The 18,155-nt window shown below is 47.9% G+C and overlaps 1 protein-coding gene across 1 annotated transcript in view; it reads left to right on the top strand.

The window, feature by feature from the left end:
• The first annotated feature begins 7,138 nt into the window (after nt 1-7,138).
• LOC130205973 (DNA-dependent protein kinase catalytic subunit-like) overlaps nt 7,139-18,155 on the top strand; it is a 52,704-nt gene continuing 41,687 nt past the window's right edge. Inside the window, exons 1-10 of the mRNA XM_056433587.1 lie at nt 7,139-7,638; nt 9,315-9,391; nt 9,476-9,580; nt 9,901-9,975; nt 10,163-10,271; nt 10,396-10,508; nt 10,632-10,731; nt 10,854-10,909; nt 11,184-11,214; nt 11,296-11,453. Coding sequence (XP_056289562.1) covers nt 7,476-7,638; nt 9,315-9,391; nt 9,476-9,580; nt 9,901-9,975; nt 10,163-10,271; nt 10,396-10,508; nt 10,632-10,731; nt 10,854-10,909; nt 11,184-11,214; nt 11,296-11,453 — 987 coding nt within the window. The 5' untranslated portion in view covers nt 7,139-7,475. The remainder of the gene's footprint in view (nt 7,639-9,314; nt 9,392-9,475; nt 9,581-9,900; nt 9,976-10,162; nt 10,272-10,395; nt 10,509-10,631; nt 10,732-10,853; nt 10,910-11,183; nt 11,215-11,295; nt 11,454-18,155) is intronic.

Here is an 18,155-nt window from a genome sequence, read left to right as displayed (position 1 = left end):
GCACTGGCCCCAGTAGAAGCCCTTCCGGAGACACCGCAGTGTTTTAGAAACCCCAAAATGTCCAGAACCTGCAGCTCCATGCATGGCTTCAAGCACCGCATCCCGTAAGTCCTTGGGGACCACCATCTGCCACTTTTCCTCTCCCGTTGCTGGCTCCTTCCATGCCCGCTGCAGCACGCCCTGAGACAGGCGCAGAGACCGAACTGAGACCACAGACCTTTGGTTGCTTTGGAGAACACGGCCACCTCTTCCCACGGTGGCCTCCGCTGTGCCTCCAACCACCGTAGTGCCGGCTGTAGGTCTGCATCCTGTTCTTGGTGTTGTTTCCACTCTGCCAAGTCCACCGTCTGCAGCTCTCGGCATACAAACTCCTCCAACCGACGAACTGCAGCACAGTCTCCTTCCTCTTCACGCAGTTCCTTCTCACGAGTCTCTCTCCGCTCGCAGTAGCGGCACATGGCCTTCGGGAGAGAGCGTCGGCATTCGTGTGGCGCGTCCCAGCCCGGTGCTCCACGATGAAGTCAAAAGCCTGCAGCTGCTCCAACCACCTGGCCACCTGCCCCTCCGGCTCCTTGAAGGTCATGAGCCACTGCAGAGCAGAGTGGTCCGTCCTCACAGTGAATGTCTGGCCACACAGATAGTACTTGAAGTGCCTGATTGACAACACCACTGCCAAGAGCTCTCTGCGGGTAACGCAGTAGCGCCGCTCAGCCTTGCTGAACGCCCGGCTGAAGTACCCCACCACTCTCTCTCCTTCGGGTCTTGCCTGAGAAAGTACTCCCCCGACGCCTGATCCGCTAGCGTCCGTGTCCAGCATGAAAGGTAGGCTAGGGTCGGCTGGGGCTAGCACCGGCGCCTCAATCAGGGCTTGCCGAAGGCTGCTGAACGCCGTTTGGCACTGCTCTGTCCAGGCAAAGTTGCTGTCCTTCTGCAACAATTGAAACAGGGGCGCAGCAGTACACGCAAACCCTCGTACGAACCTCCTGTAGTACGAGGCCAGGCCCAAAAAACTCTTCAACTGTTTTTGGTTGGTGGGGGTGGGCCAGTCGGCGACTGCCTGCACCTTCTCCTGCATTGTGCCAATGCCCTCCCTGCCTATCCGATGTCCCAAGAAGGAAACCTCTCTGCATGAAGTGGCACTTTTCTGGGTGTAGCTTTAGGCCTGCCGCTCTGATTTTTTCCAGCACCAACCGCAATGATGCCAGGGCTTGCTCGAACGAGTTACCGTGAACCAGGATGTCGTCCAGGTAAACCAGGCATTGTCGACGTGGAATTCCTTCCAATACCTTGTCCATCAACCTGACGAAGGTGGCAGGAGCGTTACACAGTCCAAAACTGAGGACCTTGAACTGCCACAGTCCCCGTCCGGTGCAAAACACAGTCTTTGGCCGGGCCTCCGGGGCGAGAGGCACCTGGTAGTATCCACTGCGGAGGTCCAAAGAAGAGAACCATGAGGACCCAGAGACCAGGTCCAAAGACTCATCAATGCGGGGCAGTGGGTATGAATCTTTCCTGGTTACCCCATTTACAGGCCTGTAGTCAGCGCAGAGTCGCCAGCCACGTATCTTTTTTGGAACCATGACAACGGCTGCTGCCCAGGGGCTGTCGGAAGGCCCGATGACACCCGCCTGCAGCATGCTCTTGACCGCTTCGTCACATGCCTGTTAAAGGGCCAGCGGGAGGCGGCACTTGATAGGACGTGCATCCCCTGTGTCAATCTCATGCTGCACTAGATGAGTTTGACCTACCTCGTCTTCACTCTTTGCGAAACTGCCTCGGAACTCTAGCAGAAGCTGCCACAACTGCTCCTGCTGCTGAGGGTGTTGGTCGCCACAGTTCTTGCTCCACAACTCCCTCACCGCAATCAACGTCCCATCCACCTCCACCTGGACCAACCCGGACGGGGGCGTAGTTGTGAAGCTCATCGTGTGGTCAGATGAAGCGAGGGTTGCCCCAGGGGAGACAGTGAGGGGGCCTGGGTTGCTGTCTACAGTCTCTACGGTACTCGCTGATGGTGCGGGAGGTCCGGAGGGAGGCAGTGCGGGGGTGAGACTGGGGATCATCGCGATAGCAGGCCCTCCTTGGAAACTCACTGTGCATCGTTGCAGGTCTAACTGGCAGCCTGTGGCCCTCAAAATGTCCACACCCAGAATACATGGGTCCTGTACGGCCGCTATCCACACCTGATGACAGACCGTCGCTCCCCCCATCGATATGGTCAGTAGACCTCTGCCTTTCATGGGTGCCAGCTCTCCGGTGACAGTGCGCAGTCGAACAGTGGTGTCGTTGAAACGAATCCAGCTTGGGACCATGTCTGGTCTAACCAGGGTTACCGTTGACCCTGTGTCCAATAGCGCCAAACAGGGCACTCCTTCCACAGTGATGGGGACATAGCACGAGTCTCCCTTACCAGTACGTCCCACTGCCACAACAGGCTCCAGTTCTGAGTCGTTGTCTGCTTCTGGGGAACGCGGAGTCGGGTGCCTCCGGGTGCACTGTTGGGCTCCTGCTGTCGAGACTTGAGGATAGGGTTTTGGAGTTGGGGTCAGGGTCCGCATATCCTCCTCTATGCGAGCCCTGAACCGTTTCCCTGAGACCCGCTTGACTTGGGGCACTCCCTGGCTAAGTGCCCTGGCTGACCGCACCCCCAGCAGAGCCTGGGGCCGGGGCGTGGTCGGTGTGCTGGTTGTAGAGACACGGCTCTAATCAGTTCAGTCACCCATGCTGGTCTCTCTCCCTCTGAGTGACTCGGCATTGCAGACCGTACGGCAGGTGGACCCTCTCTTTGACCGCGTTCAGCCACTACACCCCACACATTCTCTCTCTCCACGGCCATCTCCAAGGCCGACTGCAACGACTGTGGGTGTTGTAGTTGCACTTGGACACGCAACTCATTGGGGGAGATTGCTCTGATGAACTGGTCCCGTGCCAGCTCGCTTTGTACTCCAGGGGGCATGTGTACATAGGCCCTCCGTGATAAGCTTTCAATGTCATTGGCTAACACACGCAGCGGCTCCCCAGGTTTTCTGCAGCGGTTATTTAGCTCATTGCGCAGGAGCTCCGGCTGTAAACATTGTCCAAACCGCCTCTGCAGGGCCCCCACCAGCGCTTGATAACTCCGCCTGTCCTCCGGGCTCAGCAGTAGGAGGCAGGACAGCGCATCGTCAGTGAGACACAACGCCAGCTGCAGTGCTTTAGTCTCCGTGGACCATCGCCCAGCATGCGATAGAAGTTCAAATTGGGCAAGGAAGGCTTCCCAGGCCGCCTTACCGGAGTATTTCGGCGTTTTTACCGTCGGCATTGCAACTGAGTGTTGGCCGCAACCCTCTTCCGGTATCGCTACATTCCGCGGAGAAACGGCGCGAAAAGTTGCTGCGGGACTCAAACCCGCGTCTCTGGCCATCTTCGCTGCAGACTCTCTCAGGCGATGCCTCGCCTCCCTTGTAGCTCTCGTGAACTCTCTGGCGATGTCCTCTGACCATCCGCAAGCTCCCTCCTCCTCCATGTCTCAATCTTCTCTCTTTACCTTCGTCCCGCCGACACGATCCATGGCAAACAGTAGGCTAACCGGCTAGCTCTCTCCACGCTAGGTTAGCTCTCCACCGGATTTATCGATCTTGTTAGTCCGAAATCACTTCTGACACCAATGTAACGTCTCCGACGTTATGGACTGATGACACGGAGACGGGACGACGTTATGACTCCTTCTTTATTGTGCATCCACCGACAGCGTGCTTCTCTCAGCTCCGCAGCTCCAACGTCAACAACACAGTTCTCCGTCAACCAACCTTAACTTCCCGTTTCCCAACAGGTTAACCCCGCCTCCCCTCTACTCCGCCAATCACAGGCCCGCCCCCTCGACCAGCACGCACGGTGCCACACTGCTTGACAGCCACTTCACAGGGTCGCTACAATATGTTGCTACAGTACGTTATGTTACGCTACGTTGTCAATGATAATAAACAATATATACGTTCAGCGTAATTGTTTAACGTAATGCTGCGCTGACCACTATTTTACGGCCACGAGAGGAACCTTTATGTCATCGGAAGTTCCCGGACCTTCATAACCGCAGCTTTTATTTTGAAACAAATGCATCTTATTCTGACACTTCCCGATGTGCGTGACTGTTTTAGAGTGAATGGCTCTTCCCCAGCGCGCCTGACAGAGTGCGTTCTTTCTATACACTTTCGCCTAGTGATGGTGAGATGAAGCCTCATGAGGCATCGAACCACTTCAGCCAATTGGTTCGAGAAAGGGTTCATTATTCGAAGCTTCATGTGCTCACGACACCACCTACTGGCCAAGTGCATAATCACAGGCAGCTGTATCTGGACAACATAATGTGATGCATTGCATTTTTGTATCTGTTATGGCTGTTGGGTATGACTATGAATTACAAAAATGTATGGCCAAATATTTTCTGTATATACATTATCACATATGTGCATAATAAAATATTTTTTGAATGTATTCTGTGTGTAAATGTTCCCAAAATGGTAGTATCATATGATATGGCAGGTTGTGTAATAATGTTATTATGTCACTTTAGGAAAATGGCATGGGCTTAAGCAGGCAGAGGACAGTGAACGTGCTTGTGGAACTAGGAAGAGGGGACTGAATATGCTTGTGGAACTTGGACAGTGATGTACAGGACAGGGGACATTTTATTCAGAAATAACAGTTTCTCAACAGTTTTTGGTTTTAAGCGATTCCTTTTTTTTGACACAACCTCTCCGGCCTTCGAAAACACCCTTTCACAGGGTACAGAAGATGCTGGCGTGCACAAAAACGCAAGAGCAAGTCTATATAAATTTTGATACAGGAATTTTTGCCTCTCCCAGTACTCCAGAGGGTTTTCCAGCCTGCTTATATTTGGCTCGGAAAGGTAGCGCTGGACCTCCACAGTGGCATCTGCTGTTACATTTTGAGTCTTCTGTGCCTCCATGACGCTGGTGTCTAAACGATGCCACAGTTTGCTGCCTAAGAGGAACCCACAGATCATGTTACGAAGTGTTTTCATCGGAATAATTGATCTCAAAATGTAAATAATAGATTACCTCCTGTGACATCATGAGAGGTGGAAGCCTGGGGGATTTCCTCTCTGCTTTGTTTTGACCGTATAATGGTGGCACACTCGGAGGTCAGTCGTTTTATTGCTTCGGTGGCTTTTGTTTGGCTGAAAAATCCTATGACTTTAAATCGGGGGTCCAGGAGGGTAGCAAGAGACATGATGCTCATCGACTGCAAAGTGTACAGCTTCTCACGGAGTTGCCTGATGAGCTGGTTTCCCATTTCCAATGCTGCTGCAGGTGCCGGCTTTGTGATTTCCTCCTGAAGGGTGTGCTCCAGCATCTTCACCAGGGGAACCACTTTGGAGGCAGACACATTTTCCTCTGCCGACAGCTCTACAGTGGCATCAAAGAAGGGAGACAGCAAAGAAAGGCACGCTCCAACAATGTTGAATTCTTCTGCTGTTAGGAAGGAGACATCATGTTGTAAACCAGCTAACGCTGCTCCTACTGGCTCCCTTTGCTCCATCAAACATTGCAGCATCAAATATGTGCTGTTCCATCTGGTCTCCACTTCTTGCATTAGCTTCATGTTTGCCATCCCCAGATGAAGTTGCACTTGTGTAAGCTTCTCCTTTAAAGATACAGATGAGTAGGCCAATAAATGACTGCAGTAGGAACACAGACAAACTATTAGCGTTATTAGAAATTGGAATAAAAGGAAAGAGCATACCTTAGCAGTGGTGCTGCTTCTAAAGAAGCCAACCAACTTCCGTGCTTTGGCCCGGATGCCAGAGAGCACAGGCTGCTGGTCAAGTGCCTTCTTCACTATCAGATTCAGTGTGTGTGCAATGCAAATATGGTGCCGAAGCTTCAGCTCTCTCACACAGGCAACCATATTGGGAGCACCATCAGTGACCATGCATGTCACCTTATTAGTGATTCCCCATTCCTCCATCAGGGAGGCTTTCACACGAGCGATATTTTCAGCAGTGTGTGATTGGGGGAATGCCTGCACTCCTAACAGCACTGAACTGAGTTTGGTTTTCTCACCCACAAAATGGCATGTTACAGCCAGGTAGGCATCCATATTGATGGATGTCCACATGTCAGAAGTAAGGCTAACAGCAACCACCTTTTCCATTTTAGCCTTAGCCTTCTCCTTCGCCAACTCATACTTGGCCTCCACCATGGCCTTCAGAGCCTAAAGGAAAAACAATATAGTGCTGAACTGTGAGACACAGTAAAGTACTCATTTGTTTCATGCATGCACCCACCCATACACACCTGCCTTGTAGGGATAACATAATTAGGATCCAGTTTGGACACAAATGCCCTGAATCCAACATCATCCACAACACTGAAGGGCTGTGTGTCCTTCACTATCATGGAGACGAGGGCTTCATCCAGCTCTTGTTTTCTGGTGGCTGGTTAAAAGAGAATACATACAGTGTCTGTTACCTGTCTTTATTTGCACAATAAACAAAAGTGAACAGGGAAAAATTGTGATGGTGCATTTGTCATATTGTAATGACTTACCATGGCTGGGTGAAGCTCCAGTTTCCTCCTTATTCTCATGCAAGGCACGGTAATGCCTTAGCATGGATGACGTGTTGTTATTGTACCCCAACTCCCTGGAGCACAATAAACACCTCACCTTTGAATAAAATAAGAAACTGTGAAAAATACAGTTCTTGATAAGCAAACCTAATGAGTCTGAAATAGTTAGATTTAGCTTACCTTATTAGGAGTTATCAAATCAAAGTGTTCCCACACAGGGGAAATCCTCCTCTTCCTAGCTGGCTCCATCTTATCACCTATCCTTCTCTCCTCACTCTCCTAACTCTCCAAACTATCTCTCTCTCCTAACTCTCCGAACTGTCTCTCTCTCTCCAAACTATCTCTCTCTCCTAACTCTCCGAACTGTCTCTCTCTCTCCAAACTCTCCAAACTATCTCTCTCTCCTAACTCTCCGAACTGTCTCTCTCTCTCCAAACTCTCCAAACTATCTCTCTCTCCAAACTCTCCGAACTGTCTCTCTCTCTCCAAACTCTCCGAACTGTCTCTGTCTCTGTCTCTCTGTCTCTCTCTCTTCTCTCTCAAAACTCTCCAAACTCTCCAAACTCTCAACCAACAACCCACATTTTGAATGGAGCCTGAGGGGTTTATATTGCTGTCAAACCTCCCGGCAAAATCTGAACCACTTCCCGAAGCAGTCACGTGGTACAGCCGGGCAGCGAGGCTTCGGACGTCATCATTTTTGGCTCCTCCCCTAAATGAAGCAAGCCTCGATACGCGCTTCGAGGAAACGCCCCCTCCATTACTCGACACACGCTTCGAAGCGTCGACACATCTCGTAACAACACTACTTTCGCCCTTCTTCTGGTGAATGTACTCATGAGAGAAAGTAGGGTGGCTGAAGTGATGCTAACGTTAGCTTAGCCCCGCGCTGCAGCTCACGCTATGTATTCAGAGAGCAACGCTGCTGGAGGCGTTCAGGGGCATCTCCTGAAACTTCATGAATATCTCGCAGACGAAGACACACGATCCGCAGCTTTGAAATGCCACGATATTATCGGTGACCTGGGACAGGAGTGCATGCTCACACCAACCGACAACGAACTTGGTAAGACAATAAAGTCCATCAACTCCTTTCGTTTTGAGAGCGCCGTGAATCCGCGCCAGACTCCCAATAACAATCTGGCAATTTAATATTGACGATGGTTCTAAGATGATGATGAGACTTAAACACCTTGTCGGACGAGGTGCTATATGGATCTTTACTCGGTACTTGTCAATTAGTAATGCATACATTATTTCAAGAATTGCGCATTTACTTTTTATTAAGTTTTTTCCCTGCATCGATCACGTCATTCACTTCCTTCTAAACTCACTGTGGTGAATACAATATAAATATCACGTGACAATAAGCAAGGCGTGGAGGAGGCCACTCCCACAACTCCATTAGTGAGAGGGTGTTCACCTGTGCAGGGTTTTTCCTGCATAGAGAAAATGTGGGCGCGCGCCCAAGCCGTAATTTACTGAGGTGTGCTCACCTGCTGTGTGCGCGCATCCCGGCTGAGGGAGGCGCGCGCCGGCATCGGAGCTCTGGCGCGCTCGAGCCGAGAAGAGTTGACGGGGGGTAGACGAAAATTACAGGGTGACGGGTGGTCAGATTTCACCCTGTTATAATAGTAGGGGAAACACTGGAGTTGATAAGCGTGTCTTCTTGTCTGATCAATACGCAACTGTGAGGTGCGGGACTTGTCTGAGCGGCCAGCTGCTGATCACTCACTCAACAGCCCGACGTGCATGAATAGATGGTGCATGAATTTTTTTGGGAGCACCGAAGACCCATTTTGACCCAGGAAAAACCCTGCTGTGTGCGCATCACGGCAGACAGAGCGATGCGACCCGAGAAGTGTTAACAGGGGGGGGGGGGGGGGGTGGTGCTTAAACATCTCTCTTGTTCTGCCTGTTTTGTGATATACATGCCTAAAAGGCGCCTAATATTTCTAGACTGAAATAATATCGGCATTATTAATTATTATAACTATGAGGATATTTTTAGTTGCCTATTTTGTGGTGCCCCCTCAGGACCTGGTGCCCTACGCGCAGCGCGTAGTGCGCGTTATGGGAGCGGCGGCGCTGATCACAACTCTGATCAAAACATAAACTAATACTACAAGAGGGCGCCCCATTTGACATTGTTTTGTTTGGTGGTCAGAAAAATAGGTCAGATAAAAGAATAACACGTAATTTAAATCATAAATATTTTTATATTAATTTCAAACTTTTCAGAATTGAAAATTACAAATATTTTATTTATTTATTCATTGTAAATGACCTCTCGCGGCCCACCTGCAGTACCTTCGCAGCCCACCAGTGGTCCGCGGCTACAGTTTGGGAATCGCTGCTATACACCTTTTCCTAGGGGGGCTCAGCCTGTAGCGCTTACCATATTACATAACATTACCATATGCAAAACATAACATTTTTAATGTTGTTCTCTCTTGCTTGCCAATTAACTTCAATCCAACAAAATTGTTCTTCCTCATCTCTAGATTATAGTTGTTGGGTCCTTAAACTGGTCAATATAGTTTTTGTGAAGTTATATCACATTACTAACACAGTAAGGCCGCAGTAAACAAGTTGATGAAGGAGGCTTTAAAATTGCACAGATGTTTTCATGTATCAAATTGCACGATGCTGAATTTAGTTTTGGGTGATAAAAAATACTGCGAAAACAAATATTAACATTTCCTTCTGATTCCGTTTTTTTGTGCATATTTCGCCTTGAAGCTTTTCAGACGTCCTTATTGTTCTCAAAAGACTATGGACTGCTCAGCTTCCTCAGGAAGTCCCTGGCGTCAGAGGAGGTAGGTATCGAGGAACATCTAGGGGACAATAATGTCACGACTCTGAAAAGTTCTCGTGTTTTAACAGAAACATCTGTTTTCCAGTTCCGGGACACCCGAGTTGAGATCTTGGGTTTTTTGGAGAAATTCTTGGACAGGGTCTCACCAAGTGTCAAGGGTTGGGAGAAGACATACGCCACTGACATACGAGTACGTTCCCCTTTCAGAACCAGATCAAATGTTCAGAGTTTCATTCTACAATCACTTGCTTTTCCATGTGTGCGTGACAACAGCAGGGAAAAATAAAGATCATTACACATAATGGTTCATCCATGTCCTCAAAGTAAATTCAACGTCCGCCTCAAACTGATACTGACACCAAAGTAGCTTCTATATATATTATTCGTAGTAATATCTCCTAACACCTCTCGGTATAACACAAGACAACCGAGGCATACCTCGAACCAGACTTTTGTGTGTGTACATGTAATGCCACGATGGAATCATGTTGCATTTCTCTCTCCGTGCAGGACACATGCATGGATGTGTATGCGAAGGAGAAAGCAGCCAAGTGTCGGTCTCTGGTGCTGGATCTCCTCATCAAGGTTGGTTTCTCTCGGCAGCCTGTGCTGTTTCTTTGTGCAACAGGTGTGCGACATGAACTGAGCGAAAGAAGAGATCCACTGTTGACACAATTCACCATTCTCGTGCTCTTGCAAGAGTCTGTTTGACATATTTGTGAATATGGAGGATATGCTGGCTGGACCTTGTTCTTGCTGTGACTCTCCTCAGGTTCTCCAAACAACAAAAGCTTCCAGTGTGGTTGCAGAGCTTCGAGTCTGCGACATATTCAACAGGTTTTACGGCGATCTCTGTCAGAGGAGCAAACTGCCTGATTCAGGTGAGTCGTTGTTTGATGTCTGAAGGCAACATTTGGTTTAACGCTGGACAGGAATTCATCCAGGAAAGTAACATGTAAATGACGTACATTAAACATAGAAAATAAAAACAATCTTTTGTTTTAGTCCTCGGCAAAATCTACGAGTTGCTGGGAGTTCTCGCAGAGGTTCACCCCAGTGAGATGGACAAGAACTCTGACAAACTCTACAAGGCCTATCTAGCGGAGCTCAAGGAACGGGTACGGGAACAGGGGAAGTGGTTCTGACGGGGCCGAGTGTTTGGCTCAGCCACTTTCCTCTACAGTTATTGTATTTTAAAATGTGTGCGTGATCGGCTGTGGCTGTCAATCTTTTTGTTCCAGATGACCTCTTCAACAAAGAAGCCCAAACTTTTAGTTGTAGCTGGATGTTTGAGAGGAATCACTGCGCTTATGGTCAACTTCCCTAAAACAATGGAGGAAGGTGTGTGTGGCGGGGGTCTGTCTGTCCATCCATATGTTTTGCTTTATCTGTGTATTTAAATTGTTCAACAACATGATTTTTCTATGATGGGTGCATGATCAGTGTGCGTCTCTGACTTGCAGACCCAGCAACATCCAACGACATTTTCCAGTATGCCCTGAAGGCCGTCAGCCCGCAGGTAACCGCCGTCTAACGGTCTTCTGCAGCGTGTCGAGTCGGGTGTTACGGCTCAATAATTTTTTGGTGAAACTAGCGTCGTAGCGTGCAGCCAAACCTGTCACTGCAGGTGGTAAACATGACATCCAGATTGAAACATATATTTTTTTTAAATACTTTTTTCTGTAGCACATGTTTTTTTGTGCATGATGTGTCTTGGCACTCTGCATTCCTTTGTGATTGCTTTTTACATTAAAATGTGTGGCTCTGTAGCATGACGGTTTTCTTTGTTGTAGATGTCGATGACGCGCTACGCTGTCACATTCGGTAAGTCCCGCCATTTCTACAGCGACATGAAGACCAAAGTCCCCGAGAACTCATACGTCTCTGACTCTGTCTCTTGAACAGCCGGGCTCAGACTCCTCGCCAAACATGCGTCCCAGTTCAGCAGCTGCCTCATGGACCACTACGGAGCTTTGTTCGAGGTCATGTCGAAGCTCTGTGGACATGGCAACGCTGAGATGAAGAAGACGAGTTACTACGCACTTGAGGCCTTCCTCAAACAGGTAAACACTCTGAGGCTTTTTTCCACACAGGCGCAGAGGACATGTAGCAGGTTAACAGGTGAGCAGCGCCATGACGAGACACTCCATGAGGAGACACTCCATGACGAGACACCCCATGACGAGACAATTCAGTTTATTTGTATAGCCCAATTTCACAAATTACAAATTTGTCTCGGAGTGCTTTACAATCTGAACACATAGACATCCCTGCCCCAAAACCTCACATCGGACCAGGAAAAACTCCCAAATAACCCTTCAGGGGGAAAAAAAGGGAAGAAACCTTCAGGAGAGCAACAGAGGAGGATCCCTCTCCAGGATGGACAGAACAATAGATGTAATGTGTACAGAAGGACAGATTTAGAGTTAACATACATTCAATGAATGTGACAGAGTGTATGAATAGATCATAGTAGGCATATTCCACGATGGAGACCTTCACGATCCATCAGGCAAATGGCGGTAGAGAGGAGGAGTGGGCGGAGTCTCAACAGTGGGCGGAGTCTCAACAGGACAGTGGCGTAGTCAGGAGCAGGAATTCCACGACCCAGACCTCAATGATCCATCAGGCAGATATGATCTATGCCAGGGGTCCCCAAACTTTTTCCTAAGAGGGCCACATAACGTTTGCCTTGTCTGCTGGAGGGCCAGCCGGGGGGGGGGTGCTAGTGAGAATGTGCTCACCTGTGTGCGCGCATCGCGGCTGAGCGATGTGCGCGCCACTCGCTGTGAGTGCTGCGCGTGCAGACAGCATTTAACGGAGCGAAGCAGCGCGTGCGCTCTGATCGCTCTTTTAATGAAGTATCGATACAAAGAATATGCTAAATCACATCGTGTTTAACATACGGGTACTTTGTTAGTATCGATACACCGTGCAGCGTGACAGCAGCAGATGTAGCGGACTAACATTCAAGCTAACCTAACTTCCCAAACGCTGTGGACATCTGAACGCTGATTGGCAGAGACGCAACACGTCCCATCAAAGATGTTCTATTGCGAAGAGCACCACTCCACATTTTCTCCGCGTCTCACTGCAATCTCAACGGCAGCGGGCCAGGTGAAAAAAATTATAAATCGAAACGCGTCTCTGGTATTGTTCAGGGGGCCGGTCCACATGGGGAGGTGGGCCGGATCCGGCCCGCGGGCCGTAGTTTGGGGACCACTGATCTATGCCGTCTCATAGGGTCCGATGACCCCATGAGACGTGAAGTCAAAAGGACTCTGGGGAGAAAGCAGAGTTAGTAACGTGTGATTGAGAGATGAAAATTCATCCTTAAGGAGAGAAAAAAAAGAGGAGTTAGGTGCTCAGTGCATCCTAAACGTCCCCCAGCAGCCTATAAGCCAAAAGCAGCATATCCAGGGGCTGGACCAGGGCAAACCTGATTCAGCCCTGACTATAAGCTCTGTCAAAGAGGAAAGTCTTAAGTCGACTCTTAAACGAGGTGACTGTGTCTGCCTCCCGGACTGAAGGTGGAAGCTGGTTCCATAGAAGAGGAGTTGATAACTAAAGGCTCTGGCTCCCATTCTACTTTTTAAGACTCTAGGAACTACAAGTAGTCCCGCATTTAGTGAGCGTAGCTCTCTAGTGGGGCAATATGGTACTACAAGCTCCTTAAGATATGATGGTGCATCACCAATCAAGGCTTTGTAGGTTAAGAGAAGAATTTTAAAAGTGATTCTTGATTTTACTGGGAGCCAGTGCAGAGCAGCTAGTGCAGGAGTGATGTGATCTCTTTTCTTAGTTTTAGTGAGAACACGAGCTGCAGCATTCTGGATCAACTGGAGGGACCTAAGAGACTTATTAGAGCAGCCTGATAATAAGGAGTTGCAGTAATCCAGTCTCGAAGTAACGAATGCGTGAACCAATTTTTCTGCATCTTTTTGAGACAAGATGTGCCTGATTTTTGAAATATTACGTAGATGAAAGAATGCAGTCCTTGAGATTTGCTTTACGTGGGAGTTAAAGGACAAGTCCCGATCAAAGATAACGGCAAGATTCTTTACAGTGGTGTTGGATGCTAGGGCAATGCCGTCTACAGAATCCACATCACCAGATAATTGATCTCTGAGGTGCTCAGGGCCGATTAAAATTACTTCGGTTTTGTTTGAGTTTAACATCAAGAAGTTGCAGGTCATCCATGTTTTTATGTCTTTAAGACATGCTTGAATTTTACCGAGTTGGTTGCTCTCCTCTGGTTTTCTCGATAGATATAGTTGAGTATCATCTGCATAACAATGAAAGTTTATGGAATGTTTCCTGATAATATTGCCCAAAGGAAGCATGTATAAGGTAAATAAAATTGGTCCAAGCACAGAACCTTGTGGAACTCCGTGATTAACGTTGGTGGTTATCGAGGCGTCATCGTTTACAAATACAAATTGTGATCGATCTGATAAATAGGATTTAAACCAAATTAGTGCCGTGCCTGAAATGCCAATCGACTGCTCCAGTCTCTGTAATAGGATGTCATGGTCAATGGTGTTGAATGCAGCACTAAGGTCTAACAAGACCAGGACAGAGAGGAGTCCTTTATCTGCTGCCATTAAGAGGTCATTTGTAATTTTCACCAGTGCTGTCTTGGTGCTGTGGTGTTTTCTAAATCCTGATTGAAATTTCTCAAATAAACTATTATGATGTAGAAAGTCACACAACTGATTTGCGACCACTTTCTCAAGGATCTTGGAGAGGAAAGGGAGGTTAGAGATCGGTCTGTAGTTAGCCAACACCTCTGGATCCAGAGTGGGCTTCTTCAGGAGAGGTTTAATAACAGCCACCTTGAAGGAGTGTGGTACGTGTTAGCAGAGACACATTGATAATATCTAATAGAGAGCTGCCAATTAAAGGCAAAACGTCTTTAAGCAGCCTCGTCGGGATGGGGTCCAAGAGACAGGTAGACGTGTTAGAAGTAGAAACCGTTGAAGATAATTGGTCACGGTTTCCAAGGCCATTCCACTTGAGGACAGATTGGCACTGGTTAAGGGCAAGAGATTATTAATCTTGTCCCTAATAGTTAAAATCTTTTCATTAAAGAAGTTCATAAAGTCATTACCACTGAGGACTCTAGGAATACTCGGCTCCACAGAGCTGTGACTCTCTGTCAGCCTGGCTACAGTGCTGAAGAGAAACCTGGGGTTCTTATTTTTCTCTATTACTGACGTGTAATAGGCTGCTCTGGCATTACGGAGGGCCTTATAAGTTTTAAGACTATCTCGCCAAACTAAGCAGGATTCTTCCAGATGAGTTGAACGCCATATGCTTTCAAGCTTTCATGACGTTTGCTTTAGTTTGCGGGTCTGAGGGTTATACCAGGGAGCAAACCTCCTCTTCCTCACTGTCTTCTTCTTCAGAGGGGCTATCGAGTCCAGTGTCATTCTCAGAGAGCCTGTTGCACTGTCAACAAGATGATCAATCTGGGACGGACTAAAGTTAGACCAGGAGTCCTCTGTTATATTGAGACGTGGTATCGAATCAAATGCAGAAGGAATCGCTTCTTTAAATTTAGCTACAGCACTATCAGTTAGACATCTAGTGTAGAAACTTTTGACTAACGGAGTACACTCCGGTAGTATAAATTCAAAAGTTATGAGGTTGTGGTCTGACAGAAGAGGATTCTGTGGGAAGACCTTCAAATGCTCAATGTCAACGCCATAGGTAAGAACAAGATCAAGCGTGTGGCCAAAGCTGTGAGTGGGTTTCTGTACTCTCTGGCAGAAGCCAATCGAGTCCAACAAGGAGATGAATGCAGCACCTAGGCAATCATTATCAACATCCACATGGATATTAAAATCTCCTACAATAATAACTTTATCAGTTTTAAGAACCACACTTGATATAAATTCTGAGAATTCAGATATAAACTCTGAATATGGACCTGGTGGCCGGTACAGAATCACAAATATAATTGGCTGTAGTGTTTTCCAGGTTGGATGTGAAAGACTAAGAACAAGGCTTTCAAATGAGTTGTAGTGTAATTTAGGTTTAGGATTAATTAATAGGCTCGATTCAAAGATGGCTGCTACTCCACCTCCTCGACCGGTGCCTCGAGGAATGTGAGTATTAATATGACTTGGAGGAGTCGATTCATTCAGGCAGACATATTCTTCATGGCTCAGCCAGGTTTCAGTTAGACAACATAAATCAATGTGATTATCTGATATTAAATCATTTAGTAACACAGCTTTAGATGACAGAGATCTAATATTTAGGAGACCACATTTAATAGTCCTGTTTTGTTGCACTGCTGAAATAATGGTGTTAACTTGAATAAGGTTATTGTGTACGACTCCTCTTCTGCTTTCTTTTGATATAATTAATTTAAGTTTAAGTGGCCGTGGGACAGACACAGTCTCTATGGAGCTCTGGGAGGGACTGGGTGAGAGGGGGCGGATGCCCCGGGGGAGGGATGTGCTATGGGGGACACTGGGTGACAGGGATGACAGGGGCGTGGGGCTACTCTGTTTCTGCTTTATGACATGAACCCTGCGTTGTCACAGATATGGCTGTCCATTGATCAACTTGGTTATGTTTGCAGAAACGAGACGCGCTCCGTCCAACGTGGGATGGATGCCGTCTCTCCTCATCAGATCAGGCTTTTCCCAGAAAGTCTTCCAGTTGTCTACGTAGCCCACATTATTCGCTGGGCACCACCTCGACAGCCAGCGGTTGAAAGATGACATTCGGCAATACAATTCGTCTGTCTGCAAATTTGGAAGAGGGCCAGAGAAAACGACGGTGTCCGACAACGTCTTGGCATAAGCACACACGGATTCCACATTAATTTGAGTGACTTCCGAGCGGCGGGCTCGGGCGTCATTACCACCGGCGTGTATTACAATCTGACTGTATCTCCGCTTGTCCTTAGCCAGCAGTTTCAAACAAGACTCCACGTCGCCCGCTCTGGCCCCCGGGAGGCACACGACTGTGGTCCGCGGCTTCGCTATTTTCACGTTCCTGACTATCGAGCTCCCGATAACCAGGGTGTGTTCCTCAGCGGGTGTGTCGCTGAGCAGGGAAAACCGGTTGGAAACGTGAAGTGGTTGGTGCACAGCGAGCTTCTGTATAGACTTACTACTCCTGCGAACAGTTAGTAGTAGTAGTAGTAGTAGCTTTTTATTATCAATTTCTTCACATGTTAGACATACAAAGGAATCGGTAGGACGTTTCCCACTCTCCCACGGTGAAACATATAAAAGTGCACAGGCACAACAGATAAGACAAGACAAGACATTTTCTAATACTAAGTAAACATAAAGATTCACGTACAGTTGTTATAAATACTATATATATATATATAAATACTATATATATATATATAAATATGTAATACATTTTTTAAACAAGTGAATATAAGTAATTAAAGTGCAGAGTCTTGAGTGATTTTTTAGGGGGGCGGGGGGATTTTCAGCTTCCTGCCAGACTGGAGGATATGGCTGTGAGGAGTGAGGGGAGAGAATTTAGCTTCCTGATAGCTTGGTGTATGAAGCCATTACTGAGTCTGGTGGTGCGGCAACGGAGGCTCCTATACCTTCTTCCAGAGGGTAGGAGGCTGAACACACTGTGTGCAGGGTGGCTGGTGTCATTCACAATCGAGGTAGCTCTCCGGGTGAGGCGGGTGGTGTAAATGTCTTGCAAGGAAGGGAGTGGGGCACCAATGATCTTACCAGCTGTGTTCACTATGCGTTGCAGTGCTTTCTTGCTGTGTTCAGTGCAGCTACTGCCCCACACAGTGATGCAGTTATCGACGATCCCGGCCATTCGGGCACCACCGGGGAACAGCTAGCAGCTGACTGTAGCTCCGCGCCGGCTACGGGAGAGGGCGGGCTAACTAGCATAGCTGTCTGAGCTTCGATGGCGCGGAGCCGTGCATCTAACCCACTTAGACCTGCCTTCAACCTACCAAATAAACTACACTTGTTGCATGTATCGTTATCATTAAGGGAGGCAGAGGGATAACTATACATGAGACACACTGAGCAAGAGGGACCGGGAGGGAGAGAAGAAGAAATCATGCTCGCTGCTGGGCTGGCAACCAGCGCTTACCGGAAGAGTGAGATGATGCGTTCACTTCTCCCAGAGTGTAGAAACTAACTGTCCATGAGGAGACACTCCATGAGGAGACACTCCATGACGAGACACTCCATGATGATATTCTAACACAGGGCTATTCAACTTCAGTAGCAAGTGGGCCGAATAAGAAAATCACGAGGGGTGTGAGGGCCGCACAGAATATTGATCAAATAATGGCAAAAAATTTAAAACAGTAATGTATATTTCCACAGGTAAACAGTCACACATGAAAATGCGTCGGTATTGTGTGGCAAAAGTGTTGCGAACAAGCATCACTATAAACATGTTTCAAAGTGTAAATATCCGCTCAAGGTAACCAGTTGTTTCAGATCCCTTCAACCAAACTGTTCCCATGAAAACATAAGAAATGTGACTTATAATAAATATAAGGGAAATATAGGGGAAATTAGTTCTATAATAAATATAAGGGAAATATAGGGGAAATTAGTTCTCTGCATCTAACCCATCCTTAGTTATTAAGGAGCAGTGGGCTGCAGTGATGCGCCCGGGAAGCAACTGGGGGTTCAGTGTCTTGCTCAAGGACACTTCGACTTGCAACTAATGGGGAGAGCGGGGATCGAACCCACAGCCTTGCGGTTGAGGGACGGCCCTCTTACCCCACTGAGCTACAGCCACCC

Source organism: Pseudoliparis swirei, chromosome 16 (assembly GCF_029220125.1).
Source record: "Pseudoliparis swirei isolate HS2019 ecotype Mariana Trench chromosome 16, NWPU_hadal_v1, whole genome shotgun sequence".
NCBI lineage: Eukaryota > Metazoa > Chordata > Actinopteri > Perciformes > Liparidae > Pseudoliparis > Pseudoliparis swirei.
This window is presented reverse-complemented; position numbering and strand designations above follow the sequence as displayed.